The sequence below is a fragment of the Cygnus olor genome, chromosome Z (genome assembly GCF_009769625.2).
Source record: "Cygnus olor isolate bCygOlo1 chromosome Z, bCygOlo1.pri.v2, whole genome shotgun sequence".
NCBI classification, from domain to species: Eukaryota; Metazoa; Chordata; class Aves; order Anseriformes; family Anatidae; genus Cygnus; species Cygnus olor.
In genome coordinates this window covers 65,921,539-65,932,514 of record NC_049198.1, presented here as the reverse complement: position 1 = coordinate 65,932,514, position 10,976 = coordinate 65,921,539, and the positions used below count along the sequence as shown (strand labels likewise).

The 10,976-nt window shown below is 57.7% G+C and overlaps 1 protein-coding gene across 1 annotated transcript; it reads right to left on the bottom strand.

The window, feature by feature from the left end:
* Window positions 1–6,963: 6,963 nt before the first annotated feature.
* Window positions 6,964–7,858, bottom strand: FOXE1 (forkhead box E1). Its single transcript, XM_040541368.1, has one exon. The coding sequence runs from the start codon at window positions 7,856–7,858 to the stop codon at window positions 6,986–6,988; it is 873 nt and encodes a 290-aa protein (XP_040397302.1). The 3' UTR covers window positions 6,964–6,985.
* Window positions 7,859–10,976: the final 3,118 nt, after the last annotated feature.

Genomic DNA, 10,976 nt, shown 5'->3' with positions numbered 1-10,976 from the left:
GTGGTCTTTAAGGTCCCTTCCAACCCAAACCACACTGTGGTTCTGTGATTACATCCACTTAAGTAGGCAGACTTGAAGCCATTTGCCCCAGTTGCTTCAAGAGAAACTTGTTCTTGGCTTTTCTCTGGAAGGGGAAAACCTCCATGGAGACACAATACAAAAGAGGTGACCCAAGAAGGAAAATATTTCTCTGTAATATGACTTTTAAGAAATGAATACTCTGTGCAGAAAGGTCCAAACCCTGAATACTCCTCTGCTCCTAGGGCCTCTTGTGCTATGATGGAGAGTGAGACTACTCACCAGGCATCTGTAACCAAGGACAAAGTCTCTTCTCTTGTTTGGAGAATGGAGGCGTGGTGTGAGGTCAGTGTTCATACAAAGCCATATGTGGACATCTGGCTTTTATATAACTAGCATCTGTATTTATTTTCATTTATACTGATAACAGGTACCTATTCTGTGTGGCTTGAGCTGTCTGTGACTATAAGGTGACATCAGGGGTCCACCCTATCACAGTGGTCAGTCACTGCAACAGTACAAACCCATGTTGTTCAAATAAATGTAGCTTTAGAGAAATCAGGAAGTAAGAACAGGAAAACAGCAACAGGAACAACAAAATGGGAGCCACTGAAAGCCTCATCATATGGGTAGAGCACATTGCAACAACATTTAGAAATAAGCTCAGATGAACCTCAAGACAAAGAAGGAAGAAATCATCAAGAAATCGTCACCACCGACACCACGGGCCTGCTGATGAAAAGGAAGAAACCTTTGCCAGGAGCTTTGTGAACCGCCTGCTAAAGACACCAGGATGCTGGTAACTGATTACAGCGTCCCACCCCCCAACACACAGAGCAACAGAAATCAACCTCAAGGCACTGAAAAGGTATTGATTAGCATCAGTAAGCAGGCATAGATGCTAATTTATTATTACTATTTATTATTGTTATTATTGTTATTGTGCATGTATAGCAGTCTCAGCTGCATTACTGAGGCTTTCCTCTATCAATTTGGACCACAAGTAGGTGTTTTTCCAATGACACTAAGAACTGCAGATATTGTATTGGTTACATTTGCACACAGTAAAGGTAAACCCCAGGCTTCACTTCCAGTGTTCCCTTTCCTCTTCATAACAAGATTTTGTTGGACCACGTAGCACAACATACAGCTGGGCAATGTAAGTGGTATGAAGCTTGGGGCAGAGTCTGATAGACTCAGACGGTGAGAACCTGGCTTCATGAGCATCCTTTCCAAGAGGAAGAGGTCGACATGAGCTGGAGATGGTCCTCTCGCAAGAGCCAGCCACAGGTATGGTTGTCTCAGAGGGCTTCATGCAGAGCAGGCTAGGATACAGCCTCCTATTTTTCCTTGTGGCCCAAGTGGCACAGCCAGAGTACTTCATCCTCTATATACGTTTTTGGTCCCTATACACCATCAGGACCACCAGCTGCACCCTGTGTTCAATTTCTGACAGAGGTGGTGGAGGTTCAGAGTCCGGCAGTTGGGGGTCCCCACCGAGACCCTTTCCCTCCCTCTCGTTCTGCCCACACAAGGAGGGGCTGTCGTGGCTGCTCCAGACCCAGAAGTAAACCCAGCTTCCAGGTGTAGCCGATGGCTCCATCTCCCACCGTGGCTTCTTGGTCTCAGACAAGAGACCAAGCAGGTGGAACAAGCTGAGAAATCAGCTCTGCTGTCGGGATGAAATAGGATTTGTGGCCCTGAGGCGTGGATTTCCCCCGATTGCCCCTCAGGCCGGTGCCTGAGGAGCACCATTTGCTCCAGTCTGGTCACAAGCGACCCTGGCTCTGCCAGAGGCTGCTCCCACAGCCCGGCGTAAGCCTTCTAGACCCTGGTGCCAAATGACACGATATCATTTTTTCAGTTGTAAAAAGGGAAAAATCACTTCTGAGGGAACCACGCAGGAGGGTTCTCCTGGCAACAGCCCTGATTCAGAGACAGGGAGAAGCTTTCTGAAGGTGTCTCGAAGGAGAATTGAGTGCAGGCTCCCCTGCCCGTGCACCCTGCCAGGCAGGCAGCAAGGAAGCCTCCTGGTGGAGCTATCGCTTCCTTGCAGCAGGAAAAAAAAAAAAAAAAAAAAAAAAAAAAAAAAAAAAAGAAGTCAAGGAAAGGCAGATGGAGTGAAATGCAAGAAGCAGCACATGGCACCTCTCTCAGAGCAATCTGTTATTGCTCCGTTGGCCTCGGGGACACAGGGAAGGCTTGAAGAAACCAGCAACGCTGCATTACAAACAACAGGACAAAGATTTATTTCCATTACAAGTGAAGTAGAAGAGTAAATACAAAAAAAAAAAAAAAAATCTCTAATGCATAGTACAAATTTTCTCCTAAACTGTAATAATCCCCTTTCTCGAAGGCGAGGCAAGGAGTGACTGTGCCCGAGTTCGGGCAGAACAGGCACTGGGCTGCTCTGTCCCTCCACAAACGCACCCTCCTCCTGAGGCCCTCCTCTCTTCTTATCAGTGCTTACACCCAGTTTCTTACCCAAACCTATCGGACTCGTCTCCCAGAAATCAAAAGGCTACTTGGGAACTTGGACTAACTGTGCTAAAAGGAAAGCCCTCGGATATTTACAGTGAAGTTTCCAGAAATCAGAAGTTTCCCTGTTCCGGACGGTGGCTGAGAATCACCAGCCCGGCGTCAGACGGACACGCACCGAGGTCCAGCTGCCTGACGCGGCATATCCCCAATTCCTCGCAGACGTGGCATATCCCCATTTCCTCACAGACGCGGCAGATCCCCATCTCCTCACAGACGGGCTCCCCACGGGTGCGACAGCGGCCACAGGCCTGCACAAAACCCACAGCCCCGCTCGTGAGGGCAGCGTCAGCACGTCCCTGCTGTCACAGGGCAGTGTCCAGAGAGATCTGTCCTGTTCAGCACACCCCTGGCACCTGAGCCTGCCTGCACAGGAGCCCAGAGAGGTCGCAACAGCCACGAAACCACAGCAGTGCTGGTGGGAAGGGACCTCTGGAGTCCTCTGGGCCTGCTGCAAGCTGGGGATGGGAGCGGCGCCAGCAGCAGCACAGGGCACTAGGGCTCTGTCTGTTTTCGGCTTGAAAACCTCAGAGGACGGAGGCCCTGCACGGACGTGGAGCCCCTCGGAGGGTCTGTGTGGCTTTTCACTGAGCGCACAGACAGATCCTGCCCAGGGTTTCTAGCTGCCCGTGGCTGAACTTGGGTGGTCTGTGGCCAGGCGTCCCGGGTCCTTGGTGCAACAGGCGTGCGTTCACTGCACCTGCTGCAGGAAGTGTGCTTCCGAGGTGTCCGTTTTCCCTAACTGGAAGTTAGAAATGATTTGGAGAGAAATAAGAACAAGCATATAGATCTTGCCAGCAAACAATACACGACTGAACCTCCACAACTGGTACCTTGTGAGTCATCAAGGTCCATCGTGCATGTCCTCCAGACACCGAGTTTTGCTCCTGAACTTACGTTAGATGCTATCCGAGCTCCGGAGTGGCTTACACAAGGCAAACAAAACGCTCTCAGGTTTAGTCCTCAACGCCTGAGGAGAGGCGAAGCAGCAGAGAGCAAACCCAGCGTTTGAGCCCTGCAGTTATCTGCTGTCTGTGCAGCAGGGCTCGGATCCCCACGGGACCCATCTGGCTCCCGCTTTGCTTCCTGCTGGTTCCCAAAAAGAGCTTCCCCATCTCCCGGCGCCAGGAGGAGCTGCTCAAAATCCCGGGCTGAGCAGGGAGGCAGGCGGGCAGCCCAGCCTGCAGAGCTGGGGCAGAGGCACCGGGAGGCTCCGAAGCAGAGGCACAGGTTGGTTAGCACCCCGGCGGCTGCAGGGCTTGAGGTCAGCTGTTGCCAAAGGAAGACTGATGAGACAGTTTCTCTCTGTGTTTTCGCAAACAAACAAACAAGCAAAAAACACTAACGAAAATGTTCCTGCACCTTCAGTTAGACCAGGGTTAGGTGGCTGAGGATTGTCAAGCCTAGATCCTTGATCTGGCCAGCGCAAAGCACTGGTGCTAGAAAGGCACTTACTCTTTTTACACAAAATTAACCCGTGTGTGCACATGGACATGCTGGTGCAGCAGGCTCGCCTCTTTGAATCGAGACTCGAACAAAGCCCAGGCAATGCAGAAGGAAAGAAAGGCGACCTGCAGTCACCTGCGGCAAGGTCTCCCTCCCCCTGCTCAGCCCTGTCCCTTCCCCCAGGAGCTGCTGGAGGGGCAGAGCTGTGAAAATGCCTCCAGACGCTGGCTGAAAATCACCGGTGACCTTATTAAAAAAATTAACCTTAGGCTCGCACTGGGGCTGAACCGGAGCACCGCAGGAAGGAAGGAAGACATCAATCGAGAGGCAGGACAGTTGCTCTCCCAGGTACCCCCAAACCAAAAGGATCTCCGAAAGGAGGTCAGCAGGGCTTGCTAGCGCAGGGGCACAGCTCAGTCCCTGCGGGCCCAAGGGTCGCACCCCTCACAGCCCCACAGCCAGCCCTGGGCCCTCCTTTACATCGCAGAAAACATCTCGCCCGAATGCACGGGCGGCGAACAGCAGCTGTCTGCTAGCGACGAGGAAAAGGAGCGCCTGCAGACAGCTGCCAAAACTGAGAGCTGCCGCAGCCGGGTCTACAGCTCCTCCTGCAGTCGGTAAAGGGGAAGGCGAGAGAGGAGCTGGGGCGGCTGCGGAGACCTGCCCGGGGCTGGGCGAGCCGAGCCGCTGCGGGCAGCAGCTCCTGGACGAGCTGGGGCCAGGAAGGACAGGGAAAGGGACAACGCTGCTCTGCAGGGGGGACACCAAGCGAGGGAGAAACCCCACGTGTCTCGCCACACCGAAGATCTGAGGTAGGCTTGTGGTCCTGCTGGTGGCAGTGCAGCCTCCTCGGCTCTGCCCCGGGGCTGCAGTTTCCTCGGGGCACAGCGAAAGAGGTCCGGACGGGCATCAGAGAGCTCCTGGAAAGGGGCAGCGGCTCCAGGACAAGCCCCAGCTGCCATGTGGGGTGCCTCACCCACCGCGCGCCATCCTGACCGCTCAGGTCTTCTGCCTCGGAGACCCATGGAGGGCTGCCCCACAAGTTCTCCCATCCACCTGCCGCAGGGGGCTGGCAAAATTGGCACCAGCCCGCCCCGAACTGTGCTGCAGGGACACCCATCCACCTTCATGCTCTGCTCCATCTCCTCCCCCTCACGTCCCACCTGGACACCTGGATTTCAGCACCCTGCAAAGGCAAGGAACGTGCCTCTACCCAAATTTCACCCTACCAGGGATCTCATCTGAAAAATCCCCCGTGAGATCCGAGCTGTTTGCAGCTGCCTGCAGCTGTAGGTCAAGAGACAGGCACGAAGTGAGATGAGCAGGGTGCCGAGTGTATGCACCAAGAAACTTCTCCCCAGGAGGACTGTCAGGTTGCCCAAAGAGACTGTGCTGTCTCCATCCTTGGATGTTGTCTAGATTAACAGGATAGTACCCCAAAAAAACGGTCTGACCCTGCTTTGAGCATAATGTTGGAGCAGAAACTTCCCAACTTCCAGCCTCCAACCAAAGTTACCCTGTGGTTGTACCCATCTGTACGTGCAGGTGCACACTCTCCGTCTCTTCCAAAGCTCCTGCTGAGGCTCCCACTGCTCTTTCCACCTCCCTCTCCTCATCCAAGGCCCCACCAATTTTCAGGACCCACTCACCAACCTTCTTCTGGCCCTGGCCATGCAGTCTCACACCTTAATGGGAAAGGGGAGCTGGAAGAGATGCCAGCAGTGGCAGGGCTGCATCTGCTTCCTCCCTGCTGACAACTCCAGGGCCCTGGGCACCTCTCAGGTCCTCAGTCCCCTTCCTGAGGTGGTGAGATCTGTCTGGAGGGATCTGCTTGGGTTTCTCCAGGCACCTACTTGGAAGCCTTTGCCTATCGTTTGTCCCCTCTCCACATTCTCCTTTTGCCTTTTTCCCATCCTAGGAGAGCTTGAAAGAAAAGGAGAGCAAGCAGAGATCGAAAAACACCATGTCCTGCCTCTCTCACTTGTTTCAGGAGAAGTTGCCCCCCCAGAGATGCTGGTCTCTCTAGGCTACACCCAGAGCTGGGCTGACTTTAGGATCAGAAAAATTTAGGATGGAAGAACCCCTGTAGATCTGTGGGCCAAACGTCTGTCCAGAGCAGGTCCAAATTCATTTCTGGATCCAGCTCCAAAACAGACCAGGTTGCCTGGGCTTTGTGCAATCACGCCGGGAAGACCTCTAAGGGCAGAAATCCCCCGGCCTCGCCGAGTCTGGAAGGGATTCCAGTGGTTGAGCACACTTACGGGAAAAGTCTCTACGCATCAAGCCCCACTGCTCCCCCAGGCCCCTGCAGCAAAGCACGAACCCCCGGCGGGATGTGGCTCGCAGCACCTGCCTGCACCCCAAACCTTCCCCAGCCCCTATAACCTCACTGGCAAGCCCCAGCACTAGCGTGGCACAGCCCTGTGGCACTTCAGGGACCCGCTGGCACGCTGGTGCTTTCGCGGCCATGGCTCATGAGGCTGGGGAAGGCGTCCTCCCGCCTCCCTCCAGCCCGAGGTTCTGTTGTGCGAGCAGAGCTGTGAGCAGCGGGGAGGTCTTTGAGAGGGAAATCTTCGAGACGGAGGTCTTTGGGAGTGAGATCTTCAAGCGTGAGATCTTCGAGAGGGAGATCTTCAAGAGGGAGATCTTTGAGAGGGAGACCTTTGAGAGGGAGATTTTCAAGCATGAGGTCTTCGAGCATGAGATCTTTGAGAGCGAGGTCTTCCAAGGGGTGCATCGGGACGGAATGGGGGAAGACGGTGGGCACCTTGAGCACCCGCGCAGGCAGCGAGGCGGCACAGGAGCGGGGGTGCTCGCCCCTTGCAGGCACCCGGAGCTCCCCGGGCCCCTTCCACCAGCCTCCCCCCGCACCCAGCGGGCCCCCCATGCCCGGGCAGCCCCGCTGCCGGGGGGCGAGCGCTGCGTCCTCCCGCATCCCCGCGGCCACCCGTGCTCAGGCGCTGCTCCGGGCGCCCGCGGCGGGTCAGAGCGCCGGGACGAACCTGTCGGGGCCGCCGGGGAAGGCTCCGTGCCGCGGCCCGTGCTCGGCGGCTCCCATCTGCCCGCCGGGGCCGTAGGAGTGGGGCAGCGGCGCGTAGAGCCCGGCGGGGGCCGGCGGCGATGCGGGCAGCACGAAGCGCCCCGGGGGCGCGTACAGGTGCCCGGGGCCGGCCGGGGCGTACGGCCCGGGGGCGGAGGGCAGCGGCCCGTAGCCGTGGGGCAGGGCGGCGGCGTTGCAGCCCTGAGCGGGGCAGGAGGCGGCGGAGAAGGCGCAGGAGGCGGCGGCGGCGGGGTCCGGGGGCAGCTCGGCGGCGGCGGCGGGCGGGGGGAAGAGGCGGCAGGGGGCGGCGGGGCGCTCGGCGAGGAAGGCCGGGTAGGTGGAGAGGTCGCTGCGCTTGAAGCGCTTCCTGCGGCGGAGGAAGCTGCCGCTCTCGAACATGTCTCGGGCGTGCGGGTCCAGCGTCCAGTAGTTGCCCTTGCCGGGGCGGCCGGGCTCCCTGGGCACCTTGACGAAGCAGTCGTTGAGGGTCAGGTTGTGCCGGATGCTGTTCTGCCACTTGCGGGGGCTGTCGCGGTAGAAGGGGAAGCGCTCCGTGATGAAGCGGTAGATGCCTCCCAGCGTCAGCCGCCGCTCGGGCGCCTGCCCGATGGCCATGGCGATGAGGGCGATGTAGCTGTAGGGCGGCTTGCCCCGCTCCGCCGGCCGCTTGCGACGACGACGACCGCCCCTCGACGTCCCCCCCGTCGCCGCCGCCGCCGCCGCCGCCGCCTCCTCGTCCCCCGGCGGCGCCGGGTCCGCCTTCAGCGGCGGCGGGGGGCCCGGGGGGCCCGGGGGCAGCCGGGTCTCGGCGGTCATGCGGCCGTCGGGGCGGCCCCGCCGAGCCCAGGAGGCGCAGCCCGGCCCCGCCGCCGCCGCCGCCGCTTTTATGGGGCCGTGTCCGGCGGCTCCGCGCCCCGGCGGCGGCCGGCACTCCCCCTGCTACGCCCCGCGCACCGGGAGGCGCGGGCAGGGCCGGGCGTGCCGCCGCCGACGGGGCGGGCAGGGGCAGGGGCAGCGCCCCGATGCCGCCCCCCCCCTCCCCGACACCGAGCCCCGATGGGGTCCCTCCCGGCCGGGGATTTCTCGGGGGCTTCGTGGCGGTGCCGCCTGGGGACCCCCCGCACCTCCGCAGCCCGGTGCTCGGCTGGTAAAGGCGTGCGGGAGGACGGGGAGAGGCAGAGCCCAGCGCGGGCACAGGGTGTGAGCGTGGGCTTCGGGTGTGCAGGATGCGCTGGGACCGCAGCCCGCTCCTCCAGGCTCCAGCAGCGACTCGGTGACCCGCGGGCTGATGCCACCTGCTTGTCCGTGGTGCCCGTGCCACGGGACGTCACCTTCCAGCGCGGAAGGTCCCCTCCGGGGGTTCTCCGTGGACGGTGATGGGGCGCGCTTGGCCTGACAGCTCCCTCCTGGCTCAGATGCTGGGGGTCTGGCCACAGGACGGTGAGTCTGAGCGAGTGCCGCGAGTACGCCCGGCTGGCAAGGGATGCTGCGGCACCTGCCTCAGTGCCGGGGGCAGCACAGCCCATGCACTGCTGGCATGGGAACCCTCATGAGCCAGCGAGTAAAGGGATGCAGGAGGTCCCCAGGAGGCAGGACAGAAGGGATCAGCGTGCGCAGGTGTCCTCAGGAATGTGCGTGCAGGGAGAGCACGCTCAGGTACACAAGCGTGCAAGGGCACTGGCACGGGCTTGAGGATGTGCATGGGGTTCCTGGGCGTGCATCGGGATGCATGCGTGTGCACAAGCACGTGGCACGGGGCGTGAACATCCCTGTGTGTGTGAACGTGTGCCGGAGTGGATGGGGATAGGTGTGTGGTGGGGCTGACGTGCAGAGGGACGGGGTGCCCACAGGTGTGTGCAGGTGCTCTGTGGGGCTGGACTGCTCGTAGTGCTCATGTCTTGGTGCCCCCCGCCAGTTCTCCCAAAACTCATGTCAACCGTGTGCGGAGTCCGCAGGTGTGGGAAGAGCGCTCCCAAACCCCTCAGGGTCGTTGCACAAATGGTCTCTAAATGAGTGGGGGGAAGCGGGAGATGTGCATCCCAGTGAAACAGCAGTTCCTTGGCGTTTTCCAGCAACGTCATTTCTCCATGTAGAGAAAAACCAGCATGTGTGAGGAGCCATCTGCATGTGGAAAACAAGCCCAAGCCCTGGTTCCTTCCTAAATAAGGGGACGCTGAGTCTCAGGCCACCTACATATTTCTACAGCTCCTAGCAGAAAAAATACAAGGTGGCACCATCTGAGGACCCAAGCGTGCTGTCCCAGCTGCTGGGTGCAGACACGTGGCAGCATTTCATGTTGTGTGCTGCAGCGCTCGACCCAAAAGAGTCCTCCTCCCGTAGTGATACCCATGTTGCTGGAGTATGCAGAACGCGAGGGTGGTGTTACTAAGAAGCAGACTTCTTCAGCGTGAGTGCAGCATAGCTGCCTCTCCTGCAGTGCTCTGCCCTCTGGTTCACAGAAAGCCGTATCCGGGCATGAATCTTCCTACCCGTTTTTCCAAAAAGCACCTCAGTGGTTCAGCCACCTCTGGGGCTGCGTGTCTTGCTGCGCCATGCCAATTCCGTGCCTCCAGAGGGCAAAGTCAGATCATGCTTCAGTTTGCACTGGCAGACACGGGGAACAAAAGAGGTGTGCACTGAGGTGGGATGGCGTGCCGAAAAGCTGCTTTTGCCCTTCCTGCTGTTGGTGAAAATCCTTTCAAGAAATCCCTTCCAAGAAAGCCCTTTCCTTGGCAGATCCCAGCATGTAAGCAGTGTGAACTGGATACCAAAATAGCACGTTGGCTGCTGTTCCTGCTCCTCTCATGCTAAGCTGTAACGCCAGCTTTTGTGAGTGAAGTGGCGTTTGTGTAGCTTGGTGGCCTGCTGGTTGTCCTCAATCTGATATTATCATCAGGCTGTTTAAAAACACTTCCAGCTCTCCACTCTGGGCACAGGAACACATCCCATCTTAATGACTGGTGTGTCTTTGTTTCCAGTGCTATGGGATTCACCCATGTGGGTCTTGGGCTGCGGCTTTCCTACCCTGGTATGTCAAAGTGGTGCCTGTTGCTGGAGCAAGAGTGTTGGTGCTACTTCTTGTTCATGGATGCTTTTTCTCTTTTGGTTCAACTATGCTGGAGGAGGGACAAAGTTTTCATAGAGAAAAGAAAGAATCGAATGCTTTTAGGTAGTCTTGTCCCCAGCGTTGATTTACCAAATACAATTGGAAATGCCACACACTGGTTAAACATTCATAGTGCAAGAGAAAGCGTGTGATATCTACAGGACAATTAGCCATACAAAAGCTATGCCTCGGCCTTTCTCTCGGTACCAGGGACAGAGTTTCAGAGAGCACCAGCAGAGCCAGCATATTTTTTCCATCTGAATTCCCCAGCTCAGATCCTGCCTGTGCTGAAACGTCCTGCCTTTGGCTGAGGAAAGAGCTCGTCGATTTTGAGACCAGGCACTACAGAACGTGCCCTGCACGAGAGCATTATGTCATGGCCTCTCGAGACCGGGGTTTGTTGGTACCACTAGCTGCCAAAGAATTATTCCTGCCAAAAACCCATCTGCTTGGATCTCTGAGAGCAATTTCAAACTGTGGAAGAAATCCAGTCCTCTAGGCTTCATTCCCCTTAGTACCTCCTGTGCTACAAACCACACCCTTGCGATCCCTCGGGAGTAAAGTGCTGGGAAACCCTGCTCTCTGTGAGCCCACGACCTGAGGGGCTTCTCCCACCTCCTCCAGGCTCGAGGGGAGCAGGCACCAAGTGTGTGGACAGCCCCCTCAGGGGCAGCACACTCACGGTGTTGGTTCCAGCATTAGAAAGCCCCCCATCTTTGAAGGGAGATGGGTTTTGTTTTGCCTCTGTGTCCCAGGAACAGCAGGGATGTATTCAACGTGCCCCGAGTCATGGGTTCACCAGCGCCAAATCCCAGATCAGATTGGCTG

Bases quoted from the DNA above. Each gene is read 5' to 3' on its own strand.
- FOXE1 (XM_040541368.1), bottom strand. From the start codon at position 7,858: ATGACCGCCGAGACCCGGCTGCCCCCGGGCCCCCCGGGCCCCCCGCCG.